The 17,191-nt window shown below is 35.7% G+C and overlaps 1 protein-coding gene across 1 annotated transcript; it reads right to left on the reverse strand.

Moving 5' to 3' along the window:
* Positions 1-4,788: 4,788 nt before the first annotated feature.
* On the reverse strand, positions 4,789-16,958 carry LOC306842730 (uncharacterized protein C14orf132-like). Its single transcript, XM_079373763.1, has 4 exons — positions 16,861-16,958; positions 6,719-9,170; positions 6,519-6,639; positions 4,789-5,899 (listed from the first exon to the last, which is right to left on the reverse strand). Exons 1-2 carry the CDS (start codon positions 16,885-16,887, stop codon positions 8,952-8,954), a joined length of 246 nt encoding a protein of 81 aa, XP_079229889.1. The 5' UTR covers positions 16,888-16,958; the 3' UTR covers positions 4,789-5,899; positions 6,519-6,639; positions 6,719-8,951.
* Between the last annotated feature and the right edge of the window lie 233 nt (positions 16,959-17,191).

The raw sequence follows: 17,191 nt of genomic DNA on the forward strand, positions 1-17,191 counted from the left end.
CTCATACATTATTTGGCCATTTATATATATATATATACACACACACACACACACACACACACACACATATATATATATATAAACTGAATAGATTTACATTGTCTCAAAAGTATTTACAGATAAAAGTGTTTAAAATGACTGCAATTTTTACAATTGAGCATATTTTTACTAAATATTTAGACAGAATATATTTTTAAAAAGTTAAATTGTAATAAATAGTGCTATTTTTTATTTTTCATTAATGAATGAAATGTAAATATAGTAATAATGCATATTTTAGTGCTTTGTCTGCTGTCTTAGATCTTTTTTGTTTTTTTGTTTTTTCACATGCTTTCCTTCTATAGAATTTGGCCAAATCTTATCTTTATTTATGCTGTCTTCTGAAACAACCAAGAGCATATGATGCCTTAAAATACTGTCAGCTAGAGAGCATGCTTGTCAGCTGTTGATAATCTCTGCTCTCTGACTTTCTCTCTTTTTACTCTATACATTATTCAGATGAAATCTGTTTTTGATTCTCATGTCAGACAGCCATGAGGAGCATCGGTTCTCTCACGTAAGCGCAGATCAAGAGCTTGAGCTTCCTTCACTGCATCAGCCGTGGTTAGATAAATCACAAAGACCAGAACAGCAATAAAAGCTGCTGAGGGCTGCATTCTGGTGTAGGGTGAATCTTTATTTGGTTTAATTGTATTGAGGGTTTTGTATGGCTCCTAATTTGACTAACCAGTGTGGAAAACAAGCCCTTGAAATGAATCTGTGTCACATTCTTGAAAAACCTGATTCCGCTCAATGTTTTTGATTGAGTTCAGATATGATGCCTTGTTTTGTGCTGTTGATGTTCAGAGTTTTTGTAAACCCAGGTTCATTTTTCTTATTAGCCCTGTTTGCTCTGAATATGATATTAGATTTGTCTTTTGAAAAATTAAACTTTAATCCTTGCATGATATAAAGGAGCTCCAGTTGCTTTGCCAATGACTGTCTGCCAAAGGCTTAATAAACTTGGACGCTTGCTAAAAGAGCATAACAAAGCTTGATCCACATCCCACTGTGTCTGAGAGAAGCAAAAGAGGTTTTGTATACGGTGAGCGATTCGTGGAAGGAAGTCCAGTAAACTGAACCTGGTGATTCAGTGCCACACCATGTGGAGACCTTCTGGGAAACTACGTCTTATGGGTAACTTAACGACTGCTGTCAACGTGACCAACACTCCTAAATGCAGCAGATAGGGAAGATGAACGTGGCAGTGCGAGTATGTTTTGGCCGACAATTAAAGAGCAGCAAGAAGAACATCCTGAATAATAAGAAGACTTCTGGGAGCTTCTCAGCTTCACGTTTGTGTCCTTAAATCTGGAGGATGTTCATTGTCCAGTCATGAAAAGCTTTTCTGAATCCGTTTCAAATAGGTTTTCTCTTTGAAAGCAACCTTGTGATTTTATGCCAGCATTCACTGTCTGTATTTACATGCCGCACATTTAGATATGGAAATATTGACATTTATATTGAATAAGCCATAATGCACAACTTTTGAGAAATTGAGACTACCAATACAACAACATTGTCTACTTTCAGTCAATGTGCGAGACTTCTGATTCATAATCTTTTATAATTATGATAATAAAATAATGTGATATCAAAGCACCAGCATGCAGTATAAAGGCGCATTAAACGTACTGATTTTGTACAGGTAACTAAAAGCAAATATAACTGGAAGCAGAACTTACTTCAAAAATAAGAGTGGGAGCTTTGCATGAGGGTAAAAAAAAAGTTCCCACGCAGATTACCCTCGTATTTGAATTGGTCACATGCTGAACGTTATACAAATGGTAATCAATGTTGCAAAAAACATGGTTACTACACTTTTAGTATAATATAAACATTGTTCATTTTCATAAGGGAACTTTTCAGTAGAAGTAAAGAAGATTTTTACCTGAAACCGTGGTCCTTAGTGATGCATAAAATGCAAGTCAGTGGGACATATGATATACTGACATAAGTAAAAAAAAAAAGAAGCATATACAGTTATACAGTGGATCCTGACGATATTTGGAGGTCTTATGAAGTGAAACGATTGGTCTGTGCAAGAAACAGAACATTATTTACAACATTATTACTGTAATCCAGAGCCTCAGGCAAATGGGGAAATCCGATTATTCTGATTATTTCAGTCAACTGTTTTTTTTTTCTTCTTTTTTTCAGTTTGTTCACTTTCAATAAACTGGTTCAAAAACCAATTTACCAGTTCTTTTACGTAATCACACAAGGACATCACATACAATAATGTGAAATGTATGTTTTACATGTCTAAAGCATATAAAGTGAATAAACTAGCTCACCTTTTAACACCATGAGAAACCATAATTTGAAAGTGAAAGTAAAGTGCCATATGGCCAAATATGGTGACCCATACTCGGAATTTGTGCTCTGCATTAACCCATCCAAAGTGCACACACACAGCAGTGAACACACACACACCGTGAACACACACCCGGAGCAGTGGGCAGCCATTTATGCAACTTCATTCAAGAGTTTGATTTAATGTTAAATGCACATATTGATTTGCATTATATGAACCAGAATCACCATGGAGCACAGTTTCAGCTAAAAAACCTTCTCTTTTTTTTTTTACTGTTCTACTGAACAATAAAGAAGTCACCTACATCTTGAATGGCCTGAAAGTGAGTAAATTAACAGCGAATTTCATTTTTGGGTGAACTTTCCCTTTAAATGTTCCAGTGTGTTTGTTTCAGCGGGAGAACAGTATGAACTTGAACTCGTTATCGTAGAGATTAAGTGTTGCTGTTGCATGATGTTAGAAACTACTAGGCAAATGCTTTTAAAAGCGTGTTGAGTCACTGTCTCTGTTATGACAAGAAGTTCAGATGGTCCTTGAGGAGAGTGAATAAACAGAGTATTGAGTTAAAAGGCTGGAGATAAAAGGGTTTTGAGAGGTCATGATGACACAACGGCAGTGAGTGATGCTGGAGAAGAATCCTGCTATTAGTTAAGCAAATACGACCTGATACTCAATTTGTTCCAAAAAGAATCTCTGTGCAGCTTTTTCATACAAGAATTAAAACTCAATAAATGACAGTAAACAAAAGTATGAATGTTTGTTACTGATTTTGCATGTTATGGCTGGTTTATGGGTGTCTTTAAGAAACTGTGAATAGTACAAAAAGTCTCTAGAATGGCATTATGCATATTTTAAATACATGTGTTTAACTGCACTGTACTCAATCAGAGCAGATTGCATCCTTCTGTTGAGCCATTACTAGATGACCGGTCACTTGAACAACCGGCCTAGCATTTTAATGAACCTGGGCAAATTGGAAGACAAATTGTGATGATAATTTGTCTTCTAATGTGTTTGGCCCCTGCCGGTTAAATACAAAACTACAGAATCATGGTTATACCTTCTGGGCTGAACAGAAATGCAAATGGTTAGCGCTCAGCTCTAGACTTTATCTCTGTGTGAGTAAAAAAGAGTGTGTGAGACAGAGAGAAATAATGTTACATCTTCTAATGTACCTCTATCAGTGATCTCTGGCTGGTTTGTGGTGTGTAATTACTATTGGCAGGCCATTAAATGCAGAGACAGCGGCTTCACAGTTAATTTCCAGCAGATGGTCAAGCCTCCAGACAGCAGACACAGGTCATTCCAGGTCAAAAGAGCCAGAGGAAAGATATTACATTTGTTCCCAACAAACATTAGACTAGTCATGGTGATTGAACTGTTGTACAGATGAACGGTCACTAAAGGGTATTTGCACACTTATGTCCAATAGACCTTTATATTGACTTGTTCTTGCAGTACTAAATGTTAACACTGAAGAAAATTTTCTGAAAAAAAAAGGTACAAAAGCTGCTACTGGGACAATAACTTTTCAAAAGGTACACCTTTATACCTAACGTGTTATATTAGTATCTAAAAGGTCCATATTAGTACCTACTGAGATGGTACCACCCCAGTGACAGCTTTTGCACCTTTCTTTTCTGAGAGTATAGAGGAAAAAGACAAACATATACTTGATAAAAGCTATTTAAATGTGACCCTGGACCACAAAACCAGTCTGAAGTGTCAATTTTTCGAAATTTTGGTTTGTTATGATCGGACAATATTTGGCTGAGATACAACTATTTGAAAATCTGGAATCTGAGGGTGCAAAAAAAATATAAATATTGAGAGAATCACCTTTAAAGTTGTTCAAATGAAGTTCTTCGCAATGCATATTACTAATCAGAAATTAAGTTTTGATATATTCACGGTAAGAAATTTACTAAATATATTCATGTAACATGATCTTTATTTAATATCCTAATGATTTTTGGCATAAAAGAAAAATTTATAATTTTGACCCATATAATGTATTTTTGGCTATCGCTACAAATATACCCCAGCGCCTTAAGACTGATTTTGTGCTCCAGAGTCACAAATATCATTAAAGTTCACATCTGGATCATATATAACTCTACACATAAACATAACTAATTTTACTACAGATAAAAAAAGACATATAAATAGGCTGTTTGTGTCCAAAAATAAAATAAAAATATACTGTACTGTGTGTGTGAGTGAGTGCAACTTATTTGCTGCATAACCATTTTAAGAAGATACATGAAGGAATCCTTCATTTTTACACATTTTGGACGTACTGTATAGATAATAATACTTGCATAAAAATAACAGCAGAACAGAGAGATATTTCCCATGCAAGACAGTATCAATCATGTAATCTAACAGTGTGAATGACTGGAGTGAAACACAAATAAATAAATCACATGTATCTCATTGTGGATGTTTTATCTTAATTAAACAAAAAATAATGCATGAATTAAATAAGTAAAATTATCATGATTTAAAACGTACATCACGTGCAAACAACCGCCATCATATAGTTAAGGCAAAACTTACAGAAGTGATGACTTGGATGAAATCGTCAGACTGCTTTGTTAAGGATGAATGAGACACATTCTGACACTTCTTGGTGGTTGTTTTTATATAATCCAAATTGCTACATCAATGCCATCCTATGCGGTTTAGGCTGCTATTTTTTAATAATGGAAGAATATTTACATATTTATCGCATCCACATGTTTTCATATTTCATACATTTAACAGCAGAATTTTTGATGACTGTAACTGCTTGGATTTTTAAGCAACAAATCAAACGTGTGAAACAGTGCTGTATTGTGCTGGCATCAGGTGTGTGTTTACAAAGAGCGTCCCTGAGCGTCCGGTGATACTAGCTCACAAATTACAGATCAGGCCAATATTGAGCAAGCAGTTCATTCATATTCATTAATATGCATGCATGCATTTGTGTGAACAGCTGATGCTTAAAATGAAACCCATTCAAAAGCTAGAGTCAGTCTCATACTGACCAGCATATACTGTAAATAAAGTGCTTTTCTCCATTTATATACAATATATGTACACAACTATGCACTTGTTTTTAATTAATGCATAAACAACAATCAACAATTAGATGCATATTATCGATAAAACTTACTTACTTATTTAGTAGTTCTAAAAATACTAAAGTTCTCTTTGTTTCAATTATTTGGCTATTTTTTTAGGAGAATTTTGCACATTTTAAACAATCTGTCTTTACCACACATAACCAAAATATGGAATGCATTTAGTGATTCGACTGTGAAATACTAATCCTAACATTTGCAGACATGTAGAGCACATTAAAGATTTTACAATTATGACTCTATTTCTCCAACATGAATCCTCTTGCTCAAACACTAGTAGATATTGTTCATTCGAAGCTCCTCCATTTCTGTGTCTTCTAACCAGGTTTCCATATGCTCTTGCAGCAAACAAAGTGTCTCAAAGCATCTCATTGCTTTAATATAAATGTCCTTCAGGCTGCAACATGTTTCTTTTAGTCTGAAATACAAGAAGAGATGTTCAAGGATCAGAAGAGCCCACATACAGTAGATCCCTTTGCAAGAGTCAATAATATCAAAAAACAAAAAAAAAGACTACAGAATAATGTCTAAATGTTTTAATCATATATAGGTGAAAATCAAAGCCTCTGAACAAACACATGCAGATGATGAACTCCAGATTTGTGGCTGTCAAGGACAGTTTTGATGAGCTCTTATCATGGTCTTGCTCTTTAAAATCATGTTTTCAAACCGTGGATATCTTTTCTTTGTTGCAGAATGGATTCAAGGACCGATTTTGATTCAAGGCAAGCTCATTTGGAAGCAAATATGTAAAACTAAATAACCATTTTCATGGTAATTCTAACACATTACACCCCTGAAACCTGACTGTACATTAAAAAATACCAGTCAAAAGTTAGTAGTCATTAAGATTTGTTATTGTTTTTGAAAGAAGTCTCTTCTGCTCACCAACGCTGTATTTATTTAATGAACAAATGCAGTAAAAACAGTAATACTGTGGAAAACATTGTTTTGCAATATCAAATAAGTAAATACTGTATGTGATGCAAATACCCACTGAGAATAAATTATCCCAGAGAGCCGAGTATATTTCTTACCCTTACAGTATTTACTGAATTGTATAATCCGTTCAGATCATCCCTGCTTGTCCAGTGGTCTTTACATGAATAAACATCCTCCACATGCTGTGAGCCACTCTTACCGCCTCTGAAAGAGAACCTGGATACTGTGCTTAGAGCTGTCAGGCCTGAAGTCAACACAAGGTGTTTAAAGAGCCTTCAAATGAAAGAAAACTTACCTCCAAAATGAGACGGATCATTCCACGCCGGAGCACATGGATGGGCACCTTTATGATCCCTAAGGCACATTGTGGTGTGATGTGATGGGCACCTATGTCTCCACTGACTCCGGAGCCAAGCACACAAACAGAGTTAAACACGACACCGGGCTGTGCCACATTTCTGAGATCAAACCACAGCCAGAAAAATACCACAGCCCTGCTGCCAAACTCCTGGAGGAAATTACAGGGGCAGAGAGACAAGATTCAAGCCTTCAGTGGCTTCAGCACAGAGCAACAAATCTGCGAGCATGATGAATCTAAGATTTAAAGACAGCCTTTAATTCCTTAACCCCAAATATTTAAATAAAAATTAAAAAATATAATAAACATTTCACATTACAAAAAAAAACAAAAACATTCTGGCTACATTTTATTTATCAATATCCATTCCATTTTTTCATAACATAAAATGTATTTGTGTATAAACACTTTAAATCATTCACTAACAAATGTGATTCATTATCTGTCCCCTTTTCTGTAGCGTGAGGAAAATGCACAAGAGCAAAAACGTGCATCCTTCATATATGGGCCAAGAAAAAGCTTTCATTTTTTATTGGTTTACTTAATCTCATCACATCATTATTAACTATTATTCCCATTCTATATTTGTTCATGTGTTTGCCAAGACCCCGAGGCAACAGAGGGTTTATACTGTTCACACTACATCAGCCCAGAACCAAAACCTCACAAAATGAATTCACCCAGGATTTAATAATACAGAGCGACTGCATGCTCAATGCATTTTAACCTCTGAACCTGAAACTCTCCTCCACGGTCTGATTAATCGCACTGGAACTAAAGTCACGTCTCGGTTCAGAGATCCAGCAGACCGTTAGTAACTGTGTTGACCATCAACAGTCCACAAAAAAGACTTTTGGGCTTTTAAAAATTGAGCTCTGATTGAATTAATGAGCTGGTATATCTGTAACCCACAGAAGAAGAGATTCAGGATCATTCAAGCACTAATATTATCTTGCATGTGATCACTCTTAAATATGAACTCAGACTGAAGTAGGCAGGGCTAATGTTTCTTTTAACAACACAAGAGACTGTGTTAAAAACACCCAATTAAATGGGAGAGCAGTGGGTTTGTGGACTATGCACCAATAATTGGTTGGTATTGTGATTTACTAAAGCTTAACAAAAACTGAAAAGTGATGTTTTTTTGTTAAAACACTTATCCTATAAGTTTAATGTGCAGAGACTATCAGTAAGTCCTTTGTAGATTGAGGTACCTGAAAAATGGGAGATAAAAATAGAGAACAGAGGGTGCTACAAAATTAATAATTTACAAAATGATGGATAATAATGATGATTTTGCTTTGTTTTTGTTCACTTTATGAACATTCTTTAAATATAATCATTATATATTTTATCATAATTACTGTGGTATTCCATGCATGCAACTTTTTGGTTTACAATCTTAATTATTTCAGTAATTTTAACAAATTTACTCTTAAATATAGATGCTGCATGCATTGCATCCAACACCTTTGCATTTCCTCAACTCAGAAACTCTGGGCTTAAAGAAAATCCAGAGTTGCACACTTAAAACTTTATGGCGTCACTTCTGTGCGTTCCACTCAATCAAATGCAGTATTTGTGACTCAACTTGAATGCACCAACACATTCTCACACTTGCAGCTAATATATGTCATCATGCATCATATTGGTCCTATATTGCCCTAAAATAGACCAAAATAATGTTAACTCCAACAGAAGGGGCAGAAGCGGAGAGAAGTGGGCAGAATTACCAGAAGCAAAGTTAACTCATGCTAAATGCGTCGACCCATCGGACAACCACCATCTGTCTGATTTAGCGAGAACTGACTCGCACAAACATGCACCCTTAGTTGAGCCCTATCTGGAGACACATGTCCCATGGATTTGGTTGATCATGTTAATCAACAGTTGGCAGATGTTGTGTAATGCTGGCTTACATAACCAAGCAAACTGTAACCAACCCCTTCTGATGAATAAACCGAGCCATTATTTGGTTCAGTCACAAAAACAGATCTATAGAATAAGTGCTAATAAAATAGAAATCGATAGGCTGCCTTTAAATGCACTCAAAGGGGACGTTTTTGCAGGAAGCAGACTGAAGATTGTTGCTTGCATACTACATACTGTGCTAAGGTGCAGATGGGTGAGGGATCAGGAGGTCAGGCTGTGTTCTTGCAGACTACGGAGTCTAAAAGGCACAGGCGCACACCACCGCTACCACCACAATGTTGCCAATGGTTGCAATGACGGCCACCCACAGCCAGATGGCGTCGCTGGAGTACTTGCCCTCCTCGTCCTGCTCGGCTGGTCTGGAGAAGCTGGTGTTGAGGTTGGAGGTGGACGTCTGAAGAGACGTGTTGCCGTTGTATGGAGAATCCATGAAGGCCTCACTGACTGCTTGCAAATGCTGTAAAAAAAGGGGGAGGGGGGGGGGGGGGACTCTTTGTAATGGAGCAAAGATTAATGTGATTTTTCTCTGTCTGAGGGTACGTTTACACTAAAACACATACGGACAACAACATTGGGTAACACTTTATCTTAGGGTCTTTTAACTAGTTGCTTATTAGCATGCATATTACTAGAATATTAGCCATTTATTAGTAGTAATTAAGCACACATTAATGCCTTATTATACATGACTTTATTCTACATCCCTAATTCTAACCAATACCTAAACTTTACAACTACCTTACTAACTATTAATAAGCAGCAAATTAGAAATGTATTAAGTTAATAGTGAATGTGTTCCCTATTCTAAAGTGTTACCCAACATTGTCATAATGATCCGCGAAAACGTCTTAAAGAACTGTATTATGTATGTCAGGCCAGTAGTTGGTCATGTCACTTAATAGCAAGAATTGGACCTTAAAATAAAGTGTGACCAAAAATAGTTGAAAAAAAAAAAAAAAGTAAAAATCTCACTTAATAAAACTCTCCAAGTAATACTTTACTTTTATAGTTTTATTGTTACGAAGCTTCTTGGATAAAATTCTCAAAAGCTTGACTTTCCTGCTCTGAGCTGTTTGATAACGGACCTGGCAAAAAAAAAAAAGAAATACGTGTCTATTTATCATGTAATGTTCTGATGGCTCCCATCTGGCGTATGATGTCATCAGTCTGGAGGTGTACAGGTGCATTCTGTGTAATGATGATCATTTTGTTCTGTTGCTCTTCGTCACCTCATTGCTCCTCTATCTAAACAATGACAAGCTCCATTCATCAGATCCAGACACAATCATCATCGCTCGTCATCTGACCTCAGAACAGCTGTTTGAAGGTTGGAGAAGAACTGCTTCATATGGTGGCAAAGGAAATATATGTTTCATCGTTTTGTTTGACACCCATGGTTTAGCTTGTATTCATTATACTTCTTGAAATTATTTAATGGGTTATGAGCTTGAAAAAGGAAAATTGTTGACATTGGTGTTTGTGAAGGTTCAAAGAGGACATTTTCAAACAGGGTTATTAAAGTGAACTAAAAAAAAAAAAAATCACTTGAAATTAAATGTTAACGGAAAATTATGGAAGCTTGTTTCCACCACGGTTTATAAATTAAAATAAGAATTAATTAATATAAAGGTATTTGCGACTTGTCACAATTCAGATTTTTTTTATGAGATATAAACTGAACAAACAATTCTGAGAATTGTGAGAAAGTCACAATTATCTTTTTATGTATTTATTCCATGGTGGAAATGAGCTTCAATAGAAAATAAAACATGTATAAAACTTAAACTTTCTTTACTGCTGCTATTGCCAAGGCAACATCTAATTTTAGTTTAGTTAATGTGAATTAAAAAACATATACAAATACATACAAAAAAAAAAAAACTAAAACAAAAAAGTGAAAATGTTAAATGAAAATTTGAATATTCTAATTCAATGTAGTAACAAAAAAGTATATCAATTATACTAAACTTAACACTGGTGACAGATTAATAAAAAATAAAAACTTCTATGCTTCTATGCATCGGTTGTTGATTGGCTGTTGAGATGTGGGCGTGATCCATAGGTGTATGCAGATGAGTGTGAGCTTTTAGGGGCGGAGTTTAACTGTTTTTTTTTTGTTTTGTTTTTTCATGCCGACTTCAAAACTTAACATAAATTTCAGATCTGCTCCATGTAGATAAAACGTGAATTAAACCGCTCGTATTCTTAATTCAAGTGAATAATGTGTCACTAATTTCAAGTGATATATAGTTTTCCCTCATTATCCTCATTATCTGAATACGGCTCATTAGCTGCATACTGCTACTCAAGTCTTAATGTGATTAGATTAAGAGCCAAAAAAAAAAGATATTCAAAGTTCGATTCAGGTCAATAGAATAATATATGCATTAAATATATTAATAGTACTGAGACTGAAGGGCAGCGAGTCCACTCATACACACACAGAAGTAGTGTAGTGAGAGACTAGTGTTGTTTGTGACAGCTGAAGGCCGTTATCAGTGATTATCATTCTCTAATGAGGCGTCGTCTCGTGTAAACATGCGTTTCTGGGTGCAGCAGCTGACAGGTTTCTGTGCTCATTCAGAGAGGAAGAACAGCTGTGAAGACTCTGCATCACGCTTCAGAAATATATCAGCCTCCCTCAGAGATCACCAGAGGAAACACACAGATGCACGTCATTAACCCACCGCTCTTCGTAATACAAACCATAAAGAAACACCATGCAGTGCCTGCTTGAGTTTACAGTGAAGATCTCAACTAAACTAAACTCTAATGCTGGCTGTAGTTCAGAGCCATACAGAAATGCATGTTAAATTCAATTTAATTAAAAAGGAGTGAATAAATGTTTCCCTCTTGCCTTGCTTTTATTTTATTTTGTGTCAAGATTATTTGTCAAGATTTGTTCATTAGATGATCAAAATGTATCATTTAGTAATTAATGAATTTGTAACCTAAGAAAAAAGTGGTTCTTTGAAAATACTTTTTGTAAATTGTTACAACCTATTACATATATATATATATACATATATTTACATATTTTAACATTTTATCTATTTATTTATTTGTTTGTTTGTTTATTTATCTATCTATCAGCCACACATTGTGGTTAAACTTTGTTTAAAAAATAAATAAAATTGTAGTGTGGCCAAAATTTCATTCCCCTTTAGCAATTAAAATCTGTTACTCTTGCAAAAATACCCATTTTATCGGTTTATTTTATTATTATTATCAAAATGTACAATATTCGCACACATTTGAAATCAAAGACAGCTATTTACATATTCTCATTGTCATTTTTTTAACTAAGCCTCAAACTATGACTGACTTTGCACAGCTTGCGTTAGAATCATCACGAGCCTCGTAATATGTATATTTAATAAATCAGGCCCTTTAAACTGAGACTGGTCGCTCTTCCAAAGTTTCTTGTTTTCCTCTCATCTCAGGACTCAAGCTGAGGCGCGTTTCCAGTGAAATGATTACTTCATTACTTCCAGCCCATTGCAAAGCAAACCAAAGGAGCACAAAGGAAAACACATCAAGTAAAACAGCCAGTGTTTGAGTGCAGCACAAGGTAAAATTACATAATAATACAATGAGGTGCATCAGCGTGAACATTTCTCTCCTGAAGTCATGTGCATAATCAGGCGTCCCGCTGCCACATGCCAGCACATTTGGATATTAAAAGGTCAACAAACACATGCAACCCCACGCTAAAACTCATTAACACTAATGTGTGCCATCCAGAGCAATGCTGACCACAAGCAGTTTATCATCTTGACCATATGTGTGTTTATATATATATATATATATAAAACATTTATTTGATATGCAATTATTCAAATAAATTATATTTCCATTAACGATATCATTTATTTATGTTTTATATTTTTTATTATACATTTATTTAATGCATGTTTTATGTATGTACTGTATATATATAAATATATATATAATTATTATTATTAGTTGTAGTAGTATTGTTGTTGTTGTTCTTTTATGTATATAAATGACACAAATAGTATATTATTTTACTATTATTTACTTAATTAAATACATAAATATTGATAACATATAAATAAGTATATAAGTATAAATACATTCAATATCTCTCTTTGGGAACATGTTGTTTAAATCTGAATCAGTTTTCTACAGCCACAAATTAACCAAACCGCTGAACTTCATTGTATTAATAACAATCCAGCTATCAAACCACTATCTGTAATAAAAGCTTTATATCTCATCAAAACTGAATGTGCAAATATCACAAGAATGAATGCACATACAATTCATGAAATCTGTTGCTATCAGAGCAGTTAAAGCACAATATAGAGACACAGAAAAGACTATCAGCAAGGGAAGAGGAAATGAACTAAATACAGAACAAATTAAACGAGTACCTCTAGGTTTCTGCTCCTGAGTTGACTGATGGAAAAAGTGTCTTTATAAGAGTCCTGTCACTCATATTCTATGTGTGTGTGTGTGTGTGTGTTAGAGAGAGAGAGAGAGAGAGAGAGAGAGATCTAGCTGCTGGATTACAGTCAGTCTCCGCTTTTACTTTCAAGGCAAATCAGGCCAATCTCACCTTATTCAGATACAGAAACAACATTAAAAACAGCCAAACATCTCTGCTGTCCATCTGTAAATCAGTCCTCCTGTTCCCCATGTGTCTGTGTTTAAATGCTTGTATGTGATCAGTGATGCATGTGTTTAATCTGAACAAAAACATTAAGCCTTTGAAGCTCTTTCTAGCAAACCAGGATCATGGATAATGATGGCGAGCATCTGGCCATGATCTAGTCTATGGCAATGAAATCTTCTTATTGTAACATTACGTGTACATTTTTTTGTGTGTGTATAACCAGTGTTATATTATAGTTATTTTTTATACTATTATAGTATATATTGCTATTTAGAATATATTTCAGACTTTCTTGAACTGGCTTATCTCTACTGTTTTAAATACATACTATAACAGATTTCAGCATGATAAAACGTGTATAATGGAGTTGAGAGTATGAACAAACAAACAGCAAGGAACTGAAAGACAGATTGCATGTTTATCCATTCATTTGATGTAAATCTTGTACATCTGAAACATTGTTTTTTTTATGCAACCCTTGTTCTGTTTGTTTCTAAAGCTCATATCTCTCTCCTCTTAGTTTGTAAACTGGCTCAGCTTCGCTCTAATGCTGATTGGATCTGATGAGAAGCTCATCAAATGTCATCCATCTCTGTAATCCAGTTCTGTGGCACAACCAGAGTATTTTCCATTAAGACCACAATGCACTCAGATTGCAAGAGGGAATAAACTAAACATGAAAAATCAATCCATCTTCAGCTGGTCTGACATTCACATTACAGAAAATATTAGCCTCAAGTGAATCATGTTACTCTGAGCTGCATAGACATCTGACTGATGCACAACATTCACATTAACTTCAAACATGGTGTATGCACACACACGCACACACACACACACACACACACACGCACACACACACGCGCACACACACACATGCACACACACACACACACGCACACACACACACGCACACACACATGCACACACATGCACACACACGCACACACATGCACACACACACACACACACACACACACGCACACACACACACACACACACGCACACACACACACAATACAGAGGGACTGTATCCTGAAATCCTATGAGTAGATTTCACTTCAAACTTGCTTAAAGCAATATTTAACCTACAAATGAAAATCTCACCCTCAGGTCATCCAAGTTTGTATCTTCATCAGATTTGGAGAAATGTAGCATTGTATCACTGTCTCGGAAATGGATGCTCTGCAAAAGCTAAAACAAATCCATCATTAAGATGTTTACAACTTCAAACCATTGCTTCTGAAATATGAGTCCATAATCCATAATAACGCTTCCGCCAGTGAAAAAAGCCATCTCCTGTTGTCTCTCATATCAAAATCCAGACACATATTTGTTTAGAGCTGGTTTGTCTTGTAAACTTGATCTGTGCAGATTTCTCTCCTGATTCACACGAGACCACTTTTTCACTGGCGGAAGCGTTATTATGGATTAAGGACTTGTATTTTAATTAAAAACATCTTAATGATGGATTTGTTTCAGCTTTTGTCTTCTCCAGATGTTAACTGATGGACTGGAGTGGTGTGGATTATTGTGATGTTTTTATCCGCTGTTTGGACTCTCATTCTGACGGCACCCATTCACTGCAGAGCATCCATTGCTGAGACACTGATGCAATGCTACATTTCTCCAAACCTGACGAAGGAACAAACTCATCTACATCTCAGGTGGCCTGAGGGTGAGCACATTCAGCAAACTTTTATTTTGGGGTGAACTATTCCTTTAAATCCTGATACTTTACGTTCTTATTTCTGTGACAACTCTGACAATTTGTCTTGAGTGGGATTTCTTACTTTCAGTAAAATTTCTGTCAAGTTTCAAACACAAAGTTTCAACGTTTTGGCATCATTTTTCAGTATTTCATGAATTAGCATCAGAAACTGACACCCACTGTAAATGCACCATAATATGTGTCATCTCTTCATGAAGCTTCAGCAAACAGAATAACACTCAGTGACATGTATTAGCGTTATCCTCTCTGGATGAAGGCTGCTGCCTCACCTGTGCAGGATGACAGACCCTAAACCCTTCCTACATGTCTCATGCATCACCGAGTGAAGCTGTTGTGAGTCTGTGTGTCCTGCTGAGACTGCAGTGGGTTGAGCAGAATACACTGCTTCTTACTGTCATTTCCGTGGAGTTGCTTGAGAAACTCTAAAATGCCTTTCATGTAAACTTGAAGGAGTGTGTTCAAGGCCTTGAACCGTACATTAAATATGAATAGAAAATACTGCTCTATAGCTTCACTCTCGATTGAAGAAATCCCTAACCTCACATTATCATCTTACTGAGATTGTTGACTGCCAACTCTGAACTGTGAACAAGTCTCCAAAAAATGCTTTGGTAACACTTTATAAAACTGTGTAAAAAATAAATAAGGGACATTAAATATTGATACGAGTTGAAATTATTTATTATGTGAGGAACAGATCACATCAGTCAAAGTCACAATTTAGCATCACTGTACAAAAATAACGGACCAATCAGAATCAAGTAGTCAGAATCAGAAGCTTGTCAGAATCAAGAGTCATGTAGTAAAATCTAATTAAGTTTGTTTATGTTATGAAAGATTTTATAAAGTGTTACAAATGTTTCATGCCTACTGCAACTGTTACTGTCGTAAACGAGCACACATGGCTGTCCATGGTCACGTATTTGCATCTGTGATCAGGACTGCGTGAGTTTGGGAACAGATGCACTTTACATTTCTAATTAGCATTCTGTCACTTGATAATAAAGTGCCCAAAGAAGAAAATGGCTGATTAATCAGCTATCATAACCAGATGCTTCACTATAGGACACTCGTTGAGCCTTTTTAGCTGTACTTCACTACTAAAAATAAGTCAAAATTATTTTAAATTCTTTTTGAATTAAAAAAAAAAGGTTGATTAAAATTAAATTAATTAAATTAAATTTATAATTATGACTGCCCCTGTAAAATCATTGCACAGCAAATGTTTAATGCCTATGCAATCTGGCACTATATTCTGTTTACATGCACTGCTTAATGGATGCTCTGCAGTGAATGGGTGCCGTCAGAATGAGAGTCCAAACAGCTGATAAAAACATCACAATAATCCACACCACTCCAGTCCATCAGTTAACATCTGGAGAAGACAAAAGTCGTGTGTTTGTAAGAAATAAATCTATCTATCATTAAGGTGTTTTTTTTTATAGTCCATAATCCATAATAGCTGTTCTTTCAGTGAAAAAGTCAATGTCTTGTTGTCTCTCACATCACTTGATCTGTGCATATTTCTCTTCAGATTCAGACAAGTTTGGAAGTATTTATTTGCTAAACAAGAGTTTTAAAGATAACATAAAAATGCCTTGTAACTTCCCCTTTTTAATATCTACTCGAACATCAGCTATAGCAGAAGTTACACACTGCACTGAAAACACATATTATAACCAAGTCCAGCATTGTTGCAATGCACTATTCCTGGGTTGCTTCAATTATAAGCATTAAAACATAATTTAATGATAAAAATGTCACAGCAAGTCTTACCTGCGCTGCCATCAGTGATAGCTCCATGCTCGTCTGCTCCTGCCCGCTGATGTTGAGATGAACTCGCGTCTCTGTCGCTGTTCTATGCGCGTGGCCGGCCGCCTGCGCGGCGCGCGCCTCTGTTGCTGAATTCAGCTGCAGGCGTGCACGCGCATGCCATCCTCACAGAATTACACTTTTTCTTTGACGGTCAAACACACTGACACTTAAACTGCCTGCTACCACTTCACAACTTTTGTCCTGTAGACAGAGCTTTTATCACGCGCATTTATAATGAATTTCTGTTGGAACTAGTTTCATTAAACATATCTAAATCAACAGCCTATTTATA

Source organism: Barbus barbus (genome assembly GCF_936440315.1).
Source record: "Barbus barbus genome assembly, chromosome: 23".
In the NCBI taxonomy this organism is placed as follows: Eukaryota; Metazoa; Chordata; class Actinopteri; order Cypriniformes; family Cyprinidae; genus Barbus; species Barbus barbus.

Excerpts from the sequence above, each read along its gene's own strand:
- LOC306842730 (XM_079373763.1), bottom strand. The coding sequence starts at position 16,887 with ATGGAGCTATCACTGATGGCAGCGCAG. Across the intron at positions 9,171-16,860 it reads TATCACTGATGGCAGCGCAG|CATTTGCAAGCAGTCAGTGA; the intron begins GTAAGACTTGCT and ends CTTTTTTTACAG.